The sequence below is a fragment of the Pleurodeles waltl genome, chromosome 1_2 (genome assembly GCF_031143425.1).
Source record: "Pleurodeles waltl isolate 20211129_DDA chromosome 1_2, aPleWal1.hap1.20221129, whole genome shotgun sequence".
In the NCBI taxonomy this organism is placed as follows: Eukaryota; Metazoa; Chordata; class Amphibia; order Caudata; family Salamandridae; genus Pleurodeles; species Pleurodeles waltl.
Window position 1 is genome coordinate 798,900,535 of NC_090437.1, and position 24,543 is coordinate 798,925,077.

The window sequence follows — 24,543 nt, forward strand, 5'->3', positions numbered from 1 at the left end:
TCTTGAACAGAAGCCATATGTGTATCCTATCATACATCTCCTAAAAGCATGATGCTAATGGAATCCCAACGACCACACCCCTCCAAGGAGGCTACCTCCCTCCCAACTAAGCGCCATGCCACAAGGAAGTATGTTGCTTAAGTCTAGATCACCACTGCATATGTCTGTGGCCATCCTCCAACATTGAAACACCATGAGGGTCACGTCCGGCATTGGCTTTATTGTTGCAGAAAAAACTGGAGCCCTGGGGGATCCGAGTGGGAAGTTGCAACCATATCATCACCTTATATGGTGATGATGCCTTGGATTATGTTCACTCCTCTAGTAGGGCAGTATTGATCTTGATGGGCCTGCTCAATGATTTCAGTAAGGTTTCCAAGCTTCGAGTTAATCTTTGGAAGTCACTCCTGTTTCCCCTTGGGAGCCTGGCTGGGAAGCCGTTTGATTAACTGCCTGTGGGGGGCTTGCGTTGGGAGACGGAGGGATTCAGATACTTGGGGCTACAGGTCACACCTACTGAGGCGATGCACAAACGCCTGACTGTAGATCGAGTTGGGGGCGGTTTGGAGGGATCGATACAATTCCCGAACAAACTCCCCTTCTCCGTCAAAGGAAGGGCTGCAGTAGCCAAAGTATTTTCTTTTTCCCCTGCTGCCTCTATTTTATCCAGAACACAATGTTTCTACTAGATCTGCCATTCTTTTGCAAGCTGCATAGTTTGTTGATATCGTTGGTATGGGCTGGGCATCATAGTAGCGTAGCGTTGTTGGTCCTCAAGCGCGATATGGAGAACGGGGGTCTTGCTATCCTGGATATGCGCTTTTACTATTATGCAGCAAATGTACGACATGCTGCACACTGGCGGACTGAAACTGACAACTGGGAAAAACGAATGTACTTATGCTAGGGGACAATACCCTGGCGTACTTGCTGATGTGCGGGGACGAGAGGGGATAGATCGGACTGTCCGGTCCCCTTACATGGTAGGGCAGATGCTTGCGCTCTGTAAGGCAGTGGTTGTAAAGGTACTGCAAAAGGCCCATTTGACAGGGAGCTTAGATTCTCGGATCTAGCTTCATTTAGGGAGCTAGATGTGGATATGTCTATGGTTCGATGGAGAGTAGGGGGTGTCAGGTGATTATATCCTGGAGAAGTCTTCCTTACTTTTCAGGAAGAACAGGAAACCTTTGGAAAGGGGCTGGGTCAATTCCTTAATTATACTAGGCTGGACCGTATTGCAGGGAAATATGGACTGGATTTCCAGCAGCACCACAGCCCTCTCAAGTGTTAGGTGGTGTGATTCAATGGGGGGAGGCACTTGATCACCCTATTTTATAGGGCTCTTTGTGAAGACATGGTGAGTCCCCCTTATGTTGTAAATGGGAACTGGGAGAGGGAACTAGAGGAACCAATCACAGATGCAGATTGGGCGTGTGAGTTGGTGTGGACGGTGTCCTGTAACCACAGATTCAAATTGCTACATTTTAGCTTTCTACATCGTACTTACGTGACCACCAGTTGACTTAACGGGGTCTAGAAACAGGCTAGATGTGTAAGGTGCGGAGAGTTGGGGGCTAATTTCTTGCATCTGGCTTGGACTTGTGCTGGGATCCAGGGATTCTGGAGGAAGTGATCCCTAAAATGACAAGAGCCACAGGAATAGTGGTTTCTCTGACACAGATGGCTTGTCATCTGGCAGTTGTGGTGAAACCCAAAGGGCGGAAACTTTCTTACAAGCTTGCCCAGCTTTCTTTCTTGTTGGCCAAGCAGAGAATAGCCAGTGACTGGTTGGGCCCTAGGAGCCAGTGATGACTGCATGGCTGCGGGATCTCCTTGAATGGGGAGTGGCTGAAGAGACCCACATGCACCTAACACGTACTGACAACAAAGCTATGTATGTGATTATGGCATGGAGGCTCCTCCTCGATAAATTTAAAGAGGGCTCTTCAAGCTCTGATGTGATGAGGTGTGAATTCAACAGACTCTGAGGTAACGTGTTTTGATATGACAGCTGAGTGTGACATTAATGTATTTCTTACTATGTGCCTGACTCAATGACTTGGATTAAGTAACATACTGTTTCTCGTGGGGTGGCCTGGAGCCCCCTATCCCTTACTGTAATTGCTGTTTTTACTTCATGCAATGTGGTGACATGTGATTATGGTACTCTTCCTATTCTGTTCGTAATGAAATAAAGTTTAAAAAAAATATCTCTACAAACAATAATCACTCACTAGAACTGCCAAGTGATATGGAGCCCAGGAAAACCGAGTCCTCTGCACTATTAAAAAAAAAAAAAAATTACAGGGATACCTGGCTAAGCTCCTTCAAAAGATCTACAATATGGCAACAACATACCTCCAAACGCTAAAAGCTGACATAACCGCTGCTCTGGCTGAAATGACTAAAGATATCAAAGCAACAGGGGAGCAAGTGGCAACTAATGACAAAGACATTGTGATCCTGAGTCAGTCATAACACGGTCATCTGGAGCAGGAACTGAAGGACATCTAGGACAAATGCACAGACTTGGAAGATCGATCCCAAAGGAACAATATTAGCCTAAGAAATGTGAAAGAAGTAGAAGAGGGGGATTGATGCTCTCAAGTACTGTGCAGATCTCCTCTGAGCCCCCATAGGAGAAGATTATAGTTCTAAAATCCAGAATTTCAGAGTCCACAGAGTTGGAGTCACCTGAGAAGCACTGGGTGCTCGACCCTGAGATACTATAACAAAAGCAGGCTCCTCGCAATTCAAAGACAGAATCATGTAGGAAGCCAGGGAGATGGAGGACTTTGTATTTCAGGGTTAATAAGTACCTCTGTTCCAGGATCTTCCACAGGGCACTCTGAACTTACAGAGAGACCCAACTCACGTAACTATGACTCTATCAAATGCCTTGTGATTGGTGTTTCCCTCTGCTCTGAGGTTTCAGTTAAATTCAAACACCCATGTGATCACCACTGTTGAAGAGGGCCACTAGATTCTTTGAGAAGTGGAAGAAGGCAGATCAACCGAACCTCAGGAGAACCCAGAAACCAGGATGGCAGCCATAGGAGAAGTGGGAGAAATCACGATCAGCAAGGAAAGCGACACACATATTGTGAAAGGATAACAATGAATTCAACATGCTGGATCCAGAAGCTGGCAGGACAGTGGGACATCTTGAAAACTCTGAAACAAAACAACACACTACGCTAGAAGCATCTGATGTATTACGCTCAAATGTGACTCAGATATATGCAACTTAGCATGTGGATCTTCAGCAGACGGGTGACTACTGCAGAGAGGAGGACCACAGTGTCTCTCATCATTGCGCTAGAGAAGTATCTATTCACTTCCCCAGGGAAAGGCACTAGTGTTTGCTGTTCTTGGGTAAGCTGTTTTTGTTGGGGGGCATTTAAGAGGGGTGGATTACCGGAGGACCAGTAATGTTTGTCAGAGATCCATCACACTTGAGGAAGTCTGCCTTCAGCACATGGAGGTGCACTGATATTGCGGCTTACACAAACCTAACTCAAGAGCAAATATGTTACCCACTAATTGTAATATAAAGATTTAGACCTGGAATGTTAGGGGCCTAAACTCCAAACACACAGTCATGGTAGGATGCTTGCAATATGTCTAACCACTGACAATCACTCAGGGTAGCATTCCAACTCATTTTTCTTTTGCTCACCATGCCACGTCAGATTAAAATCAGCCTTGACCCTGCTCCAATAGGAACAGCCTAGCCCGTACTGCCAAGCCAGATCTCTGTGAACCAGAAAACAAGCAACCCAAGATCGGCTTTGCTCTGATTAAGGTTCTTCAGTCTGGTGTAGCTTGGTTCCAGTAATTTTTGTCAACAGAGAAATTGGGGAAAGCACTTTTATATAGGTAGCAAAGATTTTATGAAAGGGAAAACTAAACAGACTCGCTTTTGGTGAGATGATTTAAAAAGCTTTCAGTTACCACAAGAATCTCTACTGTGATTAGCCCTCCAGGTCTTCCTATCTAACGAGAAGACTTAAAAGGAGGCTTTTCAGGATTTTTACTCTAGATTCTATACTGAGATGTATGTACATCAGGGGACACTGGATGCCTTTATGAGGACGTCCAGAATGTCCAAATTAACACCAACAATAAGTAAGCCAACGGATGGCTTGACAAATCTCTTCTAAAAAAAAAAAAAAAAAAATGAATTATTCCCTAGACTTGCAGCTCCTTTCCTCAGTCACAAGTAGTTTCGCCCTCAATGACCACAGCGAACATCATTCTTATTCATAAAACCAGTTGACCAGAAAATGTCTGTCTCGTACAAGACAAAAGCATTGTTAAAGTCAGATACCAAGAATTTTACTAAAATTTGCACGAAAATTCTCCCCTCATCTTTCCTACCTGATAAAATTTGGATCAGTCCAGAATTATTTCCAACCGATAAGCATTGAATAATATCAGGTGAGTCTTACACCTTATAGTGAAATCCAATCATCAAAAGATCCCCTTGCAATTATCTCACTGTATGCAGAAAAAATAATTCAAATTGGATTAATTGGTCATTTCTCAGTCGAGTGATGGATGGCACTGGGTTGGGTCCGAACATATAAATTTAGGAGAGAGACTTACTATAAGCCTGTATATACTAGACTACTCACCAACGGGTAGAAGTTGTGGAATGTCCCACTATGGAGGGCGATGCAGCTTGGTTTCCACCTGTTCCCACTTCTTTTTTGCGCTGGTTGTGGTGAACACCAGAGTATGCAGCGGATGCCCTTTGGAGGGGCGCAACATAAAACCCACTTGTTTGCAGATTATATTCTGCTAAAGTTAATAACCCCGGAAACAACTTCTAAGAGGGCCCTATATGTACTACATGAGCATAGCAAAGACTCTGGCTAGGTTAATTAGGGGAAGACAGAGTTGATAGGTGTGTGCCAATCTCATAATTTGAAAACTCTGCTCTCTGGCCTGACTCAACTTCGATGGGCCAAGGAAAATATAGACTATCTAGGGTCTATATTATTCCCACTATGGGGATGTTATATGCCACAAATGACCCTAGAATCCTTTCCACAATTATGGATGATCTTCCGTGAAGGCAGTCTCTTTTCATATCGTGGTTGGGAAGGACTGCCGCTGTCAAAATTATTGTGTTACTTGATCTCTATGTCTTTCAAGCCCTGCAGGTGTCAGTTCCTCGGTAAGACATGAAAGAATTGCAAGTACTGATTAACTCTCTTGTATTGGGAAGGAAAAGGCCAAGAATGAGCAGAGATGTCTTTGATGCAAGAGGAAGACTGGAGGTCTGTGATTGCTTACTCTGAACTGGTAGTCCAACTCCGCGTCTTGTTTGAGTGGTCTCTGTATGAAATGGAAAGATAATGGAAAGATACTAGATTCACATGGAAGTGCTATTACGGATTGTGCTCTATGGGATCTATGGATGCGGTGTGCTCCGAGGGGACTTGAGGTTGCAGAAGAGAGGATTAAATTATTTGAATAACCAAAAAAGGAATATCACCTAGAAGTGTCAGAGTGTATGCATTATTTCCAACTGTGCCACTAGTAGCAGCTCCAGACAATAGGAAGGCAAATCTCAGAGATCTGCACCCATGGGAAAAAGCTCTTTGTTTATTATAGTACAACTAAAGGGTTGATATCTAGCAAATATGCAACATTTAGGGCCTGATATACATTGGGTGTATATAATGTAGTGGCAGTGGACCCTGGATAGGGATATTCCGCTCTGGAAATGGCAGAAACTCTGGTATGATATACCTTCCGCTATAAGTAGATTCGTCCAAAATAGGAATTTAATGTCTAAGTATGTTTTCACGGCAGATCACCTCATTTAAAATAAAGAACATGTTTGGGAGTGCAAATGGTAAATGTTGACAGGACTGTGGTCAGAAAGGAGATGACTTGCATAGATTGCCTATATTATAGATTTTAAGACATATTAAAGACAATGTGGGATATCCAATAAACTTTGACCCAGCGGCAATAACTTTGTTTGAAACTGCTTGAGATGCAGGGGATGTTTGAAAATGAAAGGAGGATCTTGACAAATAAGATACTAGTGATTGATCAGTTGGAAGACTAAACAATACTCCGAACATCCTAGAATGGGCTAGTACATTGTGGACCAATCAGGGAAATTTGAAAAACAATAGAAGTTGGTGCTGCACCGTCAAGCTGGTAGACATATGGGGCTGGCGGGCCCAACAGGCCTCAGAACATTAAGACTGGTATGCTTGTCATCTGGGAGGAATGAGATGAGTATTTTTGCTAGGTAGGAGGCGAAAGAAGTGACAACAGGTTTGTGATATGAAACTTTGGACTGCAACCATAAGGTGGATATATGATTGATCCAAGGGGGAAAGGGACATAGAGGTGTAGAGCGCCAAATGTAACTTGCCTCCATCACCACAGTTTGCGTTTATTACAAATGGCTTTTTGAGGCTTTAACATTCTAACTTCAATAAAATACTTTAGAAGAAAAAAACATATGCAAGGAAGTGGTGACAGCTAATGTGCCATTACTAGGAGTGGCATTCCCTTTTTCAAAATTTGAGAGTTTATCCCTGTCAGCAGCTGTTTTCCCAGGCACTACAATTTTCTTCCCTATACATTTGTAAATTCTGGCTGTTTTGTCCACTTCAATGTAAACCAAGTATCCTCTCTTCTTCCTTAGTATTTATTTTCCATCTTCCTTAGCAAGAACTAGAAATGCCATAACTATGGTATGTCTTCTAGCCCTTTCTTAAGAGTTTTGAACTTTCTGTGTATCAGTGGCTGCACATAAATGGCACCCGCACAAGAATTTTGACCAAGTTGCTCATCTTGGTATGTGATACAATTAAGTCCTTATTAAGTGACAGCTCAGTACAGCCAACCTGTTTCACCTGCCGCCAATTTCAAACTTCTTGGCTTCCTGTCCTAAAAATACGTAATGTAGATGGAAGAACAGCTGTTTAAGAGACAAAGGCAAGCCAGAAACCATGTAATTTGGGCAAGGCCAACACACTGCCAGGGACAGGCAACAGAGAAGAAACGAGATAATGGGAAATGTCGGCAATTCATCAGAATGGGTGTAATGGGCTGCTTGCACATACGGCTTCACTGATCTGTAACTAAGTATAATGCATAACTGGTAACTCTGTGCTCTTTCTCAATTTTCCATGCTACATCTGACCTAATAACAATGACATTCACAGTGATTTTTCTTCAACCTCCTATAAAGAAAAGTCTTCTTCACAGCTGGGCAATAACAACGACGTATTGCCAACAGAGTTTATCAATTAATTCAAATATTACATTTTGTTTCAGTTTTATCAATTACCTGTTGTATATTTGTCTTTTAGGGTTTTGGACACTTTGTATAGTTTAAAACTAAATGAAAGCTTATTTTCTTTTCTATTAAAATCATGGCATCCTTTTATGCATGCAACAACTGCTAACTCTTGGTGCTGATGACATTGCTAAGTCTGATTTGTAACAACCGCTTAAATCAAAGTATGGACGGATCAGTGTAAAATGAAGAGCTACTCTCATCTGGCACTGCAAAGAGGGGATCATTGAGTGAATCACTTAGGAGGTGAATCTGCAGAAGCTGTTGTTTCTGAACTCAGAGGGTTGTGCTTTATCTAATCAACAATAATGTACAAAACTCCTCTTGACTATATTTAGAAACACATTTCAAGGGAAACAAATTTGATAGCATGCATTAGTAATCTCAACTGTTCACAAAACAATATGCATTAAGAAGCAATGAAAAGCACAAAAAAGGTATTTTCATTTTTTATGTTATTTCTTATAATTTTGTAAGGACCATACTTACTGCGTGTTTCAGTGTGCACATTTCATAAAGAACACAACCCAGAGCCCAAATGTCACTAGACAAAAAAAAATGTAAGTCAAGTTATTGTAGAACATGGAAGAGAATATGGATCATACAAGAATGATGTAATTACTAGGCTAACAATTATTTTCTGTTGTGCTAGTAGGAAGTGATGCAGCATGAATCCGGGTCTGTTCTTTTTTCCTCACCCTTCCCACAACACTAATGAGCTCGCCATGGTAGATTTTGGGAAACTACTAGTGTTTTTGCGTTTGTGTATACCACTGTATAAGTTACTTGTACAGAAGTTTAAAACATGGAGCGTCAATATTCTTACTGCTTCAAGCTTTTTAGACTGTCATAAGCCCGTTACAGGTAGCAAATTATTCCAGCAAAGCAGTAAGCATGGTCTGAAGAGTATTTACACCTTGGACTAATCTAAAGCAGCAGGAGAACACGTTCAGCATTGGGTGAGCCTGCATCTGGGAAGATGAAAGGAGTGGTGGGTTGTCTTGGAGTGATCTGCAATTTCATAAATCAGTATTCCTTAAAACCACAGTTCATGACAATATTCATTATTCATAAAATCAATCACATTTTTAAAAGCATTAAATGAACAGATTGTCTAGATATTAAATAGCATGTCCAATATGTTTTGGTGTTGTACCCGTAAAACAGTATAACGTTGCCTCACAGATTGTTCTGACTCCTATTACACAGAAAATAGTTTTTAGATATTTCTTTCGTAAGTCGAGCAAACCTCACACACAGTACTCATTGAATACCTTGCTGACCTCTGTTACCGAGCCTGCAAAGATTATTCTTTTATTTTTTCTTTTCAGGAGCTATGAATACTCAAAAAGAGTCTAACACATAAATAAGATTTCTTTATTCAAGTGCTTATGTTGAAATTCAGCTAGAGTTGTCTCGGTAGTGTCTATATTCCTACTGTATATGTATTATTTTGTATGCTAAAGATTTCTTTATGTCCTTTAGAAAAACAGTAGGCTTAATTTATTGCTTTTTTGATAACATACGAGGAGCTCTAGGCATTTTTATTAATTCGTTAAAGGACGGAATGTTATAAACTGACAGCGCTTTGGTGATATAAGGTTCAGGAAGTAATAACTCTTGATCATGCCTTACCAACTCTTCTTTAATCATTGATTTTAGAGTGTTCATCCCAGATACTTGGCAGTGTATATAGTCATTTATTTAATTTGTATTTGTTAATGCCTTCAGTGACGTTAAGAGCTAGCTCAAATCTTAAACAGTTTTCCTACACAGGAAAGAAAAATGGTTTCCAGTTAATCAACTGTGGTTGGTTTTCAGAGTAGTGCACCATAGGAAAAAATTGCAACACGTTTTTCTTTAGCAACCGCTATGGTGAGGCATCCACCATACTTAATTACACATCTTTTTATGGTTCCAGGTGTAATGGAGGTTTAAACTTACAAGTGTTCAATGTGCAAATTCGAAATTAAGATTTTTTCTTTCCCATTTTCACTCAATGGTATGTGGAAGAAACTACAAACTCAAAGTTAGTACTTGCCAGTTATATTTTGGGCTAATACATCCAAATAACATTAACTTGGTCTTGCTGTAATTAATTTAAACATAGTTTTCTGTATTATGTGTGTGTAACTAGAAGTCATGAGAGTAAGCTAAGTACAAACCCTATGCACTTGCAAGTTTTGGTGCATCTCCGTTGTTTTGTTGCAGCAGTTCCGGTAAATCTGCTATGTAGAGGAGAAGGGTAACAGTGCCAGAAGGCACCCCTGTTTCAAGCCATGGTTTGTAGTGATTTTTGAGGTCATCACCCTCCATGACCCACGTGTCACTGCTGAGATCGATAATTAATTGTAACAGAAACTATTCTATCCCCATGCAAGCTAATTTAGTCAAGAGTCAACTACCCATTGTATGGAAAGCTGCTGAGTAGTCACTGAAACATGCAAAAGGTTTTATCTTGCTAGTGCATGTTTTTTGCCCTAAGATATTTAATGCCGCAATATTGTTTATTGTACAGCATTTGGGTCAAAACCAGTCTGGTGGAATAATGTAGTGTTATTCATTTCCACACTTCTTCCAAGAAGGATAACAGATGTTTTGCGAAAATTTTTCCACCCACATCTAATAGTGCGATTAACCGATAATTTTTTGGAATATCTTTTACTCTTTTTTAGATCTCGTCTGCAAGCAGCATGGATGTGCTGTACTATGGTGACGATCTTGTGTCTGGGGGAAAAAAATGAAAAGGTGATTTTACCCTGTCCATTACTTACCATTCGTTGGCCTCATTATCACTCTTCTTTGCTGCCTTCTAACTTGGTAGAATATGCACTGCACCACTTTGTTTGTTATAGCTTTTTTTTTCCTTCTTTTTTTTACTTCTACTTTTAACCATGTTACATAGCAAGCATGCAGTTGTACAACATGGTTTAAAACATTAAGAACCCAAATAGTAGAGCAATTAGGCTTTGTAAATGTTTTGTGAAAAACAAAAAAAGCCAACACTGACCATGTCATAGTAACTATTTTTTCTTTTTTTTTTTTACTTTTAGCCATAGTGTGAAGCTGTGGTGCTGCTGAACATGGCTAAAAAAACACACTGACAAAGTCAACAGATCTTGCATATTGGTTTTGCCAAAACGTATTTGAAAATGAGTTGCACAGAGCCTTTTCAAGACGGTAGTACCTGGCCATGATGTATCACTGAGCTGATAACCGCAGTCGTTAGATGGCTCCACTTTTCCATGTTACATCTCATGAGTGCATTTTACAGCCCATTAGGGCCAGGAGAGAGCATGGCATTGCTTTAATATACTTTATCATTTCTGCTTGGATAATGAAATATTAAAATGTCTCTCATTTGGATTTAGTAATTGTTGCATTAGCTTGTGTGCATTCATATAGTTTCAAAAAGTAATGTTTCCAGATTCTGTAAGGAGTGTGGCAGTTGCATCCTTTCTTGAGGGAATTCGCGCCAAAACATATAAGGCATCAACGTCCTTGAAAATAGTGAGGATTTGGCCCCGTTTATGAACCTTCCTGCTTGTTTGCTTCAAATCTAACAATTTACTTTTTTACTGTGCTTTTACATTTTTGATGTTCATGGCTCTTGTTGATGAAGGCACAGCTTTCAATAGATGTTATTTTTTTCCTGTATTAACTTTATTTAATATTTGTATTGTAGTAGATTTTGTTTGATGTCAATTATGGTTGCAGAATTTAAGAGTGTCTGTAGAAGACAAAAAGTAAAATATCTGATTAAAAAGTGTGGTAGAAGTATTAGCATTCAAGGTTCAGTGGCAAGAGCTTTTAGTCAGTTCAGTACATTTCCTGACTAATTCTTGGTCTCAAAGTTTTATAACATGTGAGTCAAAAATACAGTTATAGAGAATTATTTTTCCTACTTTTACTGTCATTTTTTCCAGTTTGTACTGCTAGTCTGTTGTTAACTTCTGAATTCTTTAGCCCAATGTAACGTGCTATGAATGGTGAAAATGCTGTGGTCTGGCTATAGTTTTGAAATGCACCGGTTTATATAATTCAGATGCGTGTGTAAAAATTTAGAATCTATTATTGACTTTTTCCTCATCGCATTAAAGGTGTATTGTGCTGGACAGTCATTTGCATGTCTCCAACTTAGGTGGCAGAAAACGAAATCACAAAGTGTCAGACTAGTCATTTTACCCATTCAGTTCTGCTTTTTACTTGTATACAATGATTCTGGTAAAGAATACGAGCATTCTGCTGATGCTGAATCATAGGCATCCTCTTTAACCCCTACTGTGCCTGTCCTGGGCAGCACCGCTCGTGTGCCCAGGACGTAACCGTTAAGTCCGGCACCCGGCCCTCGGGTGAAGCGCTGGCACTCCCCCGAGGGCCTCCTTCCCACCCACCCCACCTGGCAGGGCTGGAAGGGGAATTGCTTCCCCTTCCACCCCCCCAGTGACGTCTAAATATTGTAAACGCGCGATTTGCGCGCTGACCTCATCAGAGGTCATCTCGGATCGCGCTGGAAGATCCCGGAAGGGAAATGCAAAAGCATTTCTCTTCTGACCGGGAGGTGGGGTGGGAGAGGCATGAAAGGAAGCATGTCTCTCGAAACATTTCTGCTGCCCGATCGTATGCCCACTAGACACAAGGGATTTTTTTTTTGTGGATTTCAATAAGGGGAGCGGCCCCTTGGGCAAGGGCCCTCCCCATGGGGCCAAATTATTTTTAGGCCATTTCTGCCCCTCCTGGGGGCAGAAACCACTACACACCAGGGATTTTTTTTTTTTTATCAATACTTACACATAAGGGGAGCAGCCCCTTGGTCAAGGGCCTTTCCCCAGGGGGCCAAATTATTTTGAGGCCATTTCTGCCTCTCTCCTCCCCCCCCCCCCCCCAGGGTCAGATCGGCCTAATATAATTAGGCTGATCTTCCCCATGGAGTGGTAGAAACCTCTAGACACCAGGGATATATATTTTTTTTAATTCACTTTATGTTTTTATGTATGGGGAGCTCCCCTGGGGGGGAATTTGTATTTAGGCCATTTCTGCCCCCCCCCCTTGGGGGCAGATCGGCCTATTTTTGTTAGGCCAATCTGCCCCCAATGGCGGCAGAAGCCACTAGACACCAAGGATTGGTGTGTGTGTTTTGTGTGTGTTTTGATTGGGGGGGCAGCCCTTTGGGCAAGGGTTGCTCCCCATGGGGGCACATTAATCTTGGCCATATCTGCCCCCCCTTAAGGCCAGATCAGCCTATTTTTGGAAGGCCCATCTGAAAGCCAGAGAAGATTTTTTTTGTCAAAATAAGAGGGTGGGGGTATGGCCATACCCCCACCCCAAATAAATGGGGCCAAAGTTGTTCTGCCAACCAATGGCAGATTGGCCAATTACCCCTAATCCACACCCCAGGACGGAGGGCAGAAAGTCTATTAGATGCCAGGGAATTAAAAAAAATTGTGGGGTGATGGCTACCAACCAGTATGGGCCTGGTTATGCCCCCACCAGAACTGAAGGGGGTAACAGTCTTTTAGCTCTCCCCCGCACACTAAAACATCTTATCCCACGGCAAGCAAGAAGACATTTGATTATTTTGGGTTTTGGTTTTACATTTGGGACTGAGAGCTTGGTAACTCTCAAAATCGTCCCACTTGGAATGGTGAGGGCTGCACTTTTTTTTTACTTTGGGGCGCTGCCATGTAGAAAAATCCACAAGACGTAGACACATCTGAAAACTAAACATCTGGTTGATTCCAGGGTGGTGTGCTTCACATGCACCCTGCACCATTTTCTTACCCACAATGCCTTGCAAACCTCCAACTTTGCTGGAAATCACACATTTGTCCCACATTTTTGTGATGGAAGCTTCCGGAATCTGCAGGAATCCACAAAACTCCTACCACCCAACATTGTCTCATCTATACCGATAAAAATTCGGCTGTACTTGTCAGCCTAAAAATGTTTTTTTTTCAAACTGCCATTTTGGACCCACTTTGGTGCCCCCTAAATTTCAACATGTTTTTGGCTCATCCCTGTCACAGGCACTTGGCCCACCTACACAAGTAAGGTATAATTTTTACCGGGAGACTGAGGAGAACGTTGGTTGGTAGGAAATTTGTCCCGGTGCAGTGATCCCACACAGAAATGAGGGAAAAATGTGATTTTTTTTAGCTGAATTTGAAGTTTGTGAGGATTCTGGGTAAGAAAACATTGGGGGATCCACGAAAGTCACACCTCCCTGGACTCCTTCGGTTGTGTACTTTTCAGAAATGTCTGGGTTTGGTAGGTTTCCCTAGATGGCTGCTGAGCCCAGGACCAAAAACGGGAAACTTGGGGGAACGCTGGGTGGAAGGAAATATATGGCTCCTCTCAGATTCCAGAACTTTCTGTCACCGAAATGTGAGGAAAAAGTGTTTTTGTGGCCAAATTGTGTGGTTTGCAAAGGATTCTGGGCGCCAAAGCGTGGTGAGAGCCCCACAAGCCACCCCATCTTGGATTCCCCTAGGTATCTAGTTTTCAGAAATGCGCAAGTTTGGTAGGTTTCCCTAGGTGCCGGCTGAGCTAGAGGCCAAAATCTACAGCTAGGCACTTAGCAAAAAAGACGTCAGATTTCAATGTAAAAATGTAATGTGTCCACGTTGCATTTCCTGTCGCGAGCATTAGGCCTACCCATGCAAGTGAGGTACCATTTTTATCGGGAGACTTGGGGGAACACAGAATAGTAAAACAAGTGTTATTGCCCCTTGTCTTTCTCTACATTTTTTCCTTCCAAATATAAGACAGTGTGTAAAAAAGACATCTATTTGAGAAATGCTGTGTAATTCACATGCTAGTATGGGCACCCCAGAATTCAGAGATGTGCAAATAACCACTGCTTCTCATCACTTTATCTTGTGCCCATTTTGGAAATACAAAGGTTTTCTTGATACCTATTTTTCACTCTTTATATTTCAGCAAATGAATTGCTGTACACCCGGTACAGAATGAAAACCCATGGCAAGGTGCAGCTCATTTATTGGCTCTCGGTACCTAGGGTTCTTGATGAACCTACACAAGCCCTATATATCCTTGCAACCAGAAAAGTCTAGCAAACATAACGGTATATTGCTTTAAAAAAATCTGACATCGCAGGAAAAAGTTAGAGTAAAACGTGGAGAAAAATTGCTTTTTTTTCACCTCAATTTCAATATTTTCTGTAGGAAACCCTTGTAGGATCTACAAAAATGACCCCTTGCTGAATTCAGAATTTTGTCTACTTTTCAGAAATGTTTAGCTGTCCGGGATCCAGCATTGGCTTCACACCCATTTCTGTCTCTAACTGGAAGGAGGCTGAAAGCACAACATTTTTTAAAAATGGGGTATGTCCCAGTAAAATGCCACAATTGTGTTGAAAAATTGGGTTTTCTGATTCAAGTCTGCCTGTTCCTGAAAGATGGGAAGACGGTGATTTTAGCATCGCAAACCCTTTGTTGATGCCATTTTCAGGGGAAAAACCACAAGCCTTCTTCTGCAGTTCTTTAAAAAAAAAAAAAAAAGAAATGTTTGCTGTATTTTGGCTAATTTCTTGGTCTCCTTCAGGGGAACACACAAACTCTGGGTATCTCTAGAATCCCTTGGATGTTGGAAAAAAAGGACGCAAATTTGGCGTGGGTAGCTTATGTGGACAAAAATTTATGAGGGCCTAAGCGCAAACTGCCCCAAATAGCCAAAAAAAGGCCTGGCACCTGAGGGGAAAAGGCCTGGCAGCGAAGGGGTTAACAGAGTATAACAAATTTTTAAGTCTCCAGTTATTATAACCACTGTATTTTTTAATGATTTCGACTTGATTTATTATTTAAATGATTTGTTTTTGTCCTTTATGGTGGTGGAATTAATAAGCTGAATATGTAGCGCCGCGGCCGCGAGCACAGGCCGCAGCGGCGCAATCCGAGGAGACCGCGGCGGCCCGCGGGCGGGCCGCAGGAGAAGCCGCAGCTCGGTTCAAGCTCGGTTCTCCGGCCGCGAGTTACCTTGCAAGCGCGGCAGGGCCGGAGACCCCGAATCGGGTCACGGTCCTCGCCGCGCTCAGCGCGCAAAACTAATTAACGCGCTAGGATGCCAGGGACTTCCCTCCATATACCCACTTACCTGTCACACATACAAAAGCCGTCTGCCTACACATGACTAGCTTATAAGCATGCCTTTCTCCTTCCCAGCATGCTGTTCCTTCCTCTCTTCCCTGCATGCATTGTTTCTCTTTTCTCAGGAGCATGTTTTCTATTTTAAGTTATGACCTTTTCCCAAACCAAGATGGTGGTATTACTACTTCCTGTTTCCCACTTCCTGTCTAGGGGTATATAAGGGGAATCTATCTTCCTTCTCATTGCGTTGCAACACTCCTACGGTGGTAGTCACGCTCCGGCTGGTTTCCTCTTGTGGCGCCAGTTGTTCTTGATCTGTCTTCAGTCTCCAGAATTCCAGGATCTTAAGTTCTAATTCCTTGTGTCCTCCATCTGTTTCAGGGAGTTCCTGTTGGAGGTTTTTTACCCTTTTTGGGGTTTTTCCTCTGGGACTCCTTCTGGAGGGCACGGACTGTAGTGGCTTACTATTGTCAAACAGCACCGTGGCTACCGGAAGGGGTCGCCCCTACCTCGGCCAGAGCAGGACTTGCAGGAACCGGGGCCGCTCACCACCTCTCTCCAACATCGACGGTAAGCTCAGGGTGAATCGTGACAGAATACAGTAATTCGAATGAAACTTCAACCATACAACGTTGACATATTTGGAGTTACTTGTAGTTCTTTGAGTTATCAAATCTAAATTGTTGTTTATTAGAATTCAAGACCGTGACTAGTTCCGTCCATTTCACCTTTAGTAGCTGGAATATTTACATTTCTGAAATTTTGAAAGCTAACAATTATTTTCCAGGTTTCTTGCAAGTAGATATTATAGTTATTTAAAAAGGTTCTTAGTTCGAATTCATTCCTTATTCCTGAATAAACAGTAGTGTAATGTGATCCGATATCAGGAATATCAAGTTACTATGATTAAGGCCTATGTTCTGGTTGCGTCCTTGTTTTCGTGCATTAAGGTTAGCTAGATCAGCTGTGGGGTTTATGTTCCTTCCCACATTGTGTTTGTCTGTTCTGGTAATTATTTTATCTACCTCACTGAATACCCCTTTATCAGGGTTTTAAAATGTTGGCGAAAGGCTTGGTGCTGAATTTGTTGTTAGGCCTGGTTTATTCTTATGTTCATGTCTTGAGAAGTAGTGGCATTTTTTACACTCTTTTGATTTCAAGTTTATTCTCCATTCACTAAGGGTTTTGTTCTTACTCAACATTTTCAAGTAACAGTTTATTTTTGAGCAACTAGTATGAATGAATTCCTTCTCTAGATTTTTATCTGTCAAGAATGTCACATAAGTCGGTTTATTCCAGATCCTCAAAAGGATGCATTCGTTTGAGTGATGCATTCGTTTGAGTATGCTATGCTGATGCATGACATCATATGGGTCTTCGATAAATGCAGATGGGACAGAAATTAAATTGTAAAGAAGCATTCATTTCATCCATATCACATTTATTGGGAAATAAATTAAGAGCCCAGATGTCTTTAGTTGATTGACTGGAATACTTAGAATCTGTATGGCTAAAGGAATCTTTGTGACCTAATCCAGTTGTCTGAATCATAGTCTTCTCAACGTTTCCAGGACATTTATCAGACAGGTTATTTTCCTTCTGCTCCTCATGTCGATTTGTATTAGGACATCTTTATTATTTACTACTTTTTCCCGTGTTTTTAGTTTTGTTAGTTGGTATAATTGCCATTTTTATTAGAGGAGAGTTATAATCCCATCATTGGCCCACCGTTCTAGGACAATTTCCTTGACCTGTGTTAATTCTGTTTCTGCTGTCTTTTAGACATTGCTCGGGTGATGACGAAATTTCCGATGAGATGATGTCAGTGTTTTCCTGATTTACCAAGAAAGATTTATTTCATTGTGGAAACGATGTTTCAATGGTTCTAGTTGTATGGACTGTTGTAGTTATTTCTAAATATGGTATCATTATTGTTGTTTCTGAATCATGCTAGTTTTCTCTTGGGTACTTTTTTGTTCTTGGGACACAAATTAAGAAATACTTTTACTGTTTTCATTTATTTATTTTTTAATTTACAAAGTTTTTTTTATGTCGCTTGCTCATGTATGGTTGAACTTTGTCAGACTGGTTTTCAGCCTTTGTAACTGAAGATATTAAGCTCTTTGCTCTTTCTTGATACACTATGGAGAATGTAAGAGCTATTGAGCAATCTTTGCCTTATCTCGGAGTCCCAGATTCCATTTCTAATCGTTGCAGATGTTATTGCTCTGACTGCTCTTGGCGTATTATCCAAAATGGAGGCTGTTTCATTTAGTCCTACTGGCAGATTTTCCAGCTTGTTTATTTTGTTTTCCAATGTTTTCTTTCAAATAGATCAGGCAATGGACTGCTTCTTTGATGTGTTGTTTTCAACTTCCCAGCAGACTCCCTATATTTTCTTCATTTTATGTGGCATGGGTTGTGATAAGTCAATGAAATCATTGATTCGTATAACTATTGACTGTTAACTTTTAAGACCAGATCTGATAAATAACCTAGTATAAAATATCCCCTGTAAATTTCCCTTAATGTCTGCATACTCAAGGAGATTTCTTTGTAAGTGCTGTCTGATTATTGTGCAATCAGTGTATCCAATATCTTCGCGTGTTACTTATAGCACTCACTGCAGCAAGGATCGGGTAAGTCGGTGGAACATCGCCATCTTTGTCTTGTGATATGAACATGTCTAATTTAGAGGCTGCTTCTATATATTAGATACCAGAGATACATATATATGTATCTGGGTTAGAGTATGGTCCTTTCTATCCAACTCATCTGTTAGGTCAAGATCATGGAAGAAGTTGCCCATATCTATATGGGTATTAACAGTAGTGGAGTTTAGGTTACCATCTAAAATCATTTCCCTACCATAAACTGATTAATTGTCTGATTTTATGTCAATAGAAAATAGTGGCTAGGTTTGCCCTAGCATAACTATCTCGGCAGTGACAACGTGTATATTCTTAGCCTGGGAAGCCTCTAATATAGGTGCAAAAGAGTCTGAGGTAGGTGTAAGATAATATGACTGTTCACTGAGTGGGGCAAAAGAACGAGTTACTTACCTTCGGTAACGACTTTTCTGGTGGATACATTAGCTACCTGTGGATTCCTCACCTAATGAATACTCCCATGGCGCCAGCATTCGACGGAAATCTTCTTACTAGTCTCTGCACGTCGACGAGGACGTCACTCTAGCCCACGCGACGCCGTCTGACGTCATACAGGCAATAAGAGGTCCTCGACGACGTGCGGACGTCAGTACCAATCATTTTTTACGTGCATGAGAACAACCAGGCAATGCAATGAAAGAGCAAGGCAACATCCCATTACATTGTAAAAATACACAACATTGCATGAATAACTGTAAATCTTTTATATATATATATATAACTCTCTCTTTTTAAAATATATATCTACACATCAAGTATATACACAAAGATATATACATATATACATATAATATATACAACATCTATTGCACCCTCAAAGACCAAGAGGAGCGTACTCAAGGATTACTTGGTAAGACCAGAAAGGCAACGGGGAGGCGGGTGGGACCGTGAGGAATCCACAGGTAGCTAATGTATCCACCAGAAAAGTCGTTACCGAAGGTAAGTAACTCGTTCTTCTGATGGATACAACTACCTGTGGATTCCTCACCTAATGAATAGAGTCCCAAAGCAGTACCACGCCCGGCGGTGGGTGCCTAAATGGTCAAACCAAGAAATCCTGCAGCACTGACCGTGCAAAATGGCCGTCCCTTCTAACCTCAGAATCCAAACAGTAATGTTTTGCAAAAGTGTGAAGGGACGACCAAGTTGCGGCCTTGCAGATGTCGACCACAGGAACACCTCTGGCCAAGGCCGAAGTGGCCGACTTAGCTCTGGTGGAATGAGCTCTAATGCCCTCAGGAGGATCCTTCTTTGCCAAAGAGTAACAGATTTTAATGCAAAGAACAACCCACCTGGATAGTGTTCTCTTGTGGACTGCCTTTCCTCTCCTCTTGCCCACGTATCCAATAAACAGCTGATCCTCCAGCCTGAAATCCTTTGTTCTATCAATAAAGAAGCTCAACGCCCTCTTTGGGTCCAGACGGTGCAGTCTTTCTTCCTCTTTGGAAGGATGAGGCGGAGGATAGAACGTGGACAAAGTAATTGCCTGAGACAAATGGAAGGGTGAAACAACCTTCGGGAGGAAAGCAGCCTTGGTCCTCAACACCACCTTATCCCCATAAAAAGTTGTATAAGGGGGCTTTACTGATAAGGCCTGCAACTCACTCACTCTCCTTGCTGATGTTATAGCTATCAGGAAGACTGTTTTTAAAACCAAATACCTTAAGGGGCAAGAATGCATAGGTTCAAAAGGGGACCCCATAAGGAAAGTCAGGACCAAGGACAAATCCCATTGCGGCATAACGAATGGCTTTGGAGGATATTTATTTAGAAGACCTTTCAAGAATATGATAACAATAGGGGATTTAAATAAAGATGGTTGGTCTGGAAGACATATGAAGGCTGACAAGGCCGATAAATAACCCTTAATGGTAGCCACTGCACAACCTTTCTGCGCTAGAGACAGAGCAAAAGACAAAACGTCCGATAGATGAGCATGCAAAGGATCAATCTGCCTCTCTCCACACCACGCAACAAATTTAGACCATCTATTAGCGTAGATAGATTTAGTGGAGTGTCGCCTGGCCGCTAATATAACATCCACTACCTCAGGCGGGAAAGAGAAGGAACTCAGGTTGCCCCGTTCAATCTCCAGGCATGTAGGTGCAGACTCTGGAGGTTGGGGTGTAGAACCTGCCCCTGCGACTGCGAGAGGAGGTCTGCCCTGAAAGGGAGACGGAGCGGAGGGCACATTGAGAGTTGGAGAAGGTCGGAGTACCATACCCTCCTTGGCCAATCCGGAGCTATTAGGATGACTAGAGCCCGGTCCTGGCGAATCTTCCTCAATACTCGAGGAATCAAGGGTATGGGAGGAAACGCGTAAAGCAACTGGCCGCACCAGGTTATTTGAAACGCGTCCCCCAACGCTCCCTGCATCGGATACTGGAGGCTGCAGAATAACGGACAATGCGCGTTCTCTCGAGTGGCAAACAGATCTACCCGAGGAAACCCCCACCTCTGGAAGATTAAACGGACTTGATCTGGATGGAGACGCCACTCGTGGTCTGCCGAGAATTGGCGACTGAGACTGTCCGCACGCACGTTCAAGACTCCGGCCAGATGGTTTGCTATCAAGCAAATCTGATGGTCCTTTGCCCAGGACCATAGTCGAAGAGCTTCTCTGCAGAGAAGGTACGACCCCACTCCTCCCTGCTTGTTTATGTACCACATCGTGGTAGTATTGTCCGTTAGGACCTGTACCGACTGACCACGAAGGGAAGGGAGGAAGGCCTTGAGAGCCAGACGTACAGCCCGTAACTCTAACAGATTGATGTGAAACATCTGTTCCTCTGGAGACCAAAGACCTTTGATCTCCAGATCCCCCAGATGAGCTCCCCACCCTAGAGTGGAAGCATCCGTTATGACTGTGGCCGCTGGTGGCGACTGCTGGAACGGCTTTCCTTGTGAAAGATTGTTGCTTGCAATCCACCACTTCAAATCCACAGCAGCATCTCTGGAGATCTTGACAGTACCCTCTAGATCCCCTTTGTGTTGAGACCACTGCCTTCGAAGGCACCACTGAAGAGCCCTCATGTGCCAGCGAGCATGCGTAACCAACAGAATGCAGGAGGCAAACAGACCGAGCAGACGAAGGACCTTGAGGACTGGAACTACCGCTCCATTTCGAAACATTGGAACCAAATCCTGAATATCTTGAATCCGCTGAGGCGGAGGAAAGGCCTGACCCAATGTTGTATCCAGTACTGCCCCTATGAACAGGAGGCGCTGAGAGGGCTCTAGGTGAGATTTGGGCTCGTTCACCGAAAAACCCAGGTCGAACAACAACTGGGTTGTTGACTGCAGATGATGCGACACAAGCTCCGGGGACTTGGCTTTGATCAACCAGTCGTCCAAGTAAGGGAATACTGCTATCCCCTTCCTTCTGAGTTCTGCCGCAACCACCGACATCACCTTCGTGAAGACTCGAGGTGCTGAAGTAAGACCAAACGGAAGGACCGCAAACTGATAGTGCTGCGATCCCACCACAAACCGGAGATACTTCCTGTGTGACTTGAGTATCGGGATATGAAAGTAAGCATCCTGCAAGTCGACAGACACCATCCAGTCTTCCTTGTTCAACGCCAAAAGCACCTGTGCTAGGGTCAGCATCTTGAACTTTTCCTGCTTGAGGAACCAATTCAAGATCCTCAGGTGCAGGATTGGTCTCAAACGACCATCCTTCTTGGGAATCAGGAAATACCTTGAGTAACATCCTCGACCCCTTTCCTGCTCTGGGACCAACTCCACCGCGCCCTTTGAAAGGAGGGCTTGTACCTCCTGTTCTAGCAACAGGAGGTGTTCTTCTGAACAATAAGAAGGACGGGGCGGGATGAGGGGCGGGAACTCCCGAAAGGGAAGGGTGTAGCCTTTTCCCACAATACTGAGAACCCAAGTGTCCGTTGTAACAGTCTTCCACTTGGTGAGAAAATGCTGTAATCTTCCCCCTACAGGAGAGGAGTGAGTGGGAAATGGTGGAAGCCTAAGGCTGCTTCCCCTGCTGCACCCCGCCAGAGGATGAGGAAGAGGCAGAGTGCTGCTGAGAGGCTCCTCTGGTGCGGACCCTACCTCTCCCCCTAAAAGATCTATAGGGATGGGAAGAGGCAGGTTGCTGATATCTTCCCCGAAAGGAAGAGGAGGAAGAGCCACGCCCAAATCCACGAAACCTCCTGAAAAATCTGGAAGAGGCCGTGGAAGAAGGAGCTTGGAGCCCTAGCGACTTAGCCGTGGCCCTGCTCTCCTTAAAACGTTTCAAGGCCGAATCAGCCTTGGCTCCAAACAGTTTGTCCCCATCAAACGGGAGATCCAACAATGTGGACTGTACATCCGCAGAAAAGCCCGAGTTACGGAGCCAGGCCTGTCTCCTTGCCACCACAGTTGTGCCCATTGCTCTGGCTACCGAGTCGGTGGTATCCAGTCCCGTCTGGATAATCTGGGTCGCAGCAGCCTGGGCATTTGAAACAAGATCCAAAAGACCCTGAGGAAGCTCTGTAAATGATGAGGAAATGTCATCCAGCAGAGCATGAATATACCTCCCCAGGATACAGGTTGCGTTGGTGGCCTTCAACGCCAGACTGCAGGACGAAAAAATCTTCTTGGACTGCGCCTCTAGTTTCTTTGAATCTCTGTCCCCAGGCACCGTCGGGAAAGAACCAGGCGCTGACTTGGATGAACAGGAGGCCTGCACCACCAAGCTCTCCGGCGTAGGGTGCCTAGACAGAAAACCAGGGTCAGTCGGAGCCGCCCGATACCACCTTCTAATTCCTTGTGTCCTCCATCTGTTTCAGGGAGTTCCTGTTGGAGGTTTTTTACCCTTTTTGGGGTTTTTCCTCTGGGACTCCTTCTGGAGGGCACGGACTGTAGTGGCTTACTATTGTCAAACAGCACCGTGGCTACCGGAAGGGGTCGCCCCTACCTCGGCCAGAGCAGGACTTGCAGGAACCGGGGCCGCTCACCACCTCTCTCCAACATCGACGGTAAGCTCAGGGTGAATCGTGACAGAATACAGTAATTCGAATGAAACTTCAACCATACAACGTTGACATATTTGGAGTTACTTGTAGTTCTTTGAGTTATCAAATCTAAATTGTTGTTTATTAGAATTCAAGACCGTGACTAGTTCCGTCCATTTCACCTTTAGTAGCTGGAATATTTACATTTCTGAAATTTTGAAAGCTAACAATTATTTTCCAGGTTTCTTGCAAGTAGATATTATAGTTATTTAAAAAGGTTCTTAGTTCGAATTCATTCCTTATTCCTGAATAAACAGTAGTGTAATGTGATCCGATATCAGGAATATCAAGTTACTATGATTAAGGCCTATGTTCTGGTTGCGTCCTTGTTTTCGTGCATTAAGGTTAGCTAGATCAGCTGTGGGGTTTATGTTCCTTCCCACATTGTGTTTGTCTGTTCTGGTAATTATTTTATCTACCTCACTGAATACCCCTTTATCAGGGTTTTAAAATGTTGGCGAAAGGCTTGGTGCTGAATTTGTTGTTAGGCCTGGTTTATTCTTATGTTCATGTCTTGAGAAGTAGTGGCATTTTTTACACTCTTTTGATTTCAAGTTTATTCTCCATTCACTAAGGGTTTTGTTCTTACTCAACATTTTCAAGTAACAGTTTATTTTTGAGCAACTAGTATGAATGAATTCCTTCTCTAGATTTTTATCTGTCAAGAATGTCACATAAGTCGGTTTATTCCAGATCCTCAAAAGGATGCATTCGTTTGAGTGATGCATTCGTTTGAGTATGCTATGCTGATGCATGACGTCATATGGGTCTTGGATAAATGCAGATGGGACAGAAATTAAATTGTAAAGAAGCATTCATTTCATCCATATCACATTTATTGGGAAATAAATTAAGAGCCCAGATGTCTTTAGTTGATTGACTGGAATACTTAGAATCTGTATGGCTAAAGGAATCTTTGTGACCTAATCCAGTTGTCTGAATCATAGTCTTCTCAACGTTTCCAGGACATTTATCAGACAGGTTATTTTCCTTCTGCTCCTCATGTCGATTTGTATTAGGACATCTTTATTATTTACTACTTTTTCCCGTGTTTTTAGTTTTGTTAGTTGGTATAATTGCCATTTTTATTAGAGGAGAGTTATAATCCCATCATTGGACCACCGTTCTAGGACAATTTCCTTGACCTGTGTTAATTCTGTTTCTGCTGTCTTTTAGACATTGCTCGGGTGATGACGAAATTTCCGATGAGATGATGTCAGTGTTTTCCTGATTTACCAAGAAAGATTTATTTCATTGTGGAAACGATGTTTCAATGGTTCTAGTTGTATGGACTGTTGTAGTTATTTCTAAATATGGTATCATTATTGTTGTTTCTGAATCATGCTAGTTTTCTCTTGGGTACTTTTTTGTTCTTGGGACACAAATTAAGAAATACTTTTACTGTTTTCATTTATTTATTTTTTAAT

At 42.6% G+C, this 24,543-nt stretch overlaps 1 protein-coding gene across 5 annotated transcripts in view; it reads right to left on the reverse strand.

The window, feature by feature from the left end:
- Positions 1-24,543, reverse strand: part of NEK1 (NIMA related kinase 1) — an 800,483-nt gene that overhangs the window by 654,597 nt on the left and 121,343 nt on the right. For all 5 annotated transcript variants that reach the window (XM_069244156.1, XM_069244192.1, XM_069244183.1 and 2 more), the window contains exon 7: positions 7,823-7,877. In XM_069244156.1, coding sequence (XP_069100257.1) covers positions 7,823-7,877 — 55 coding nt within the window. The remainder of the gene's footprint in view (positions 1-7,822; positions 7,878-24,543) is intronic.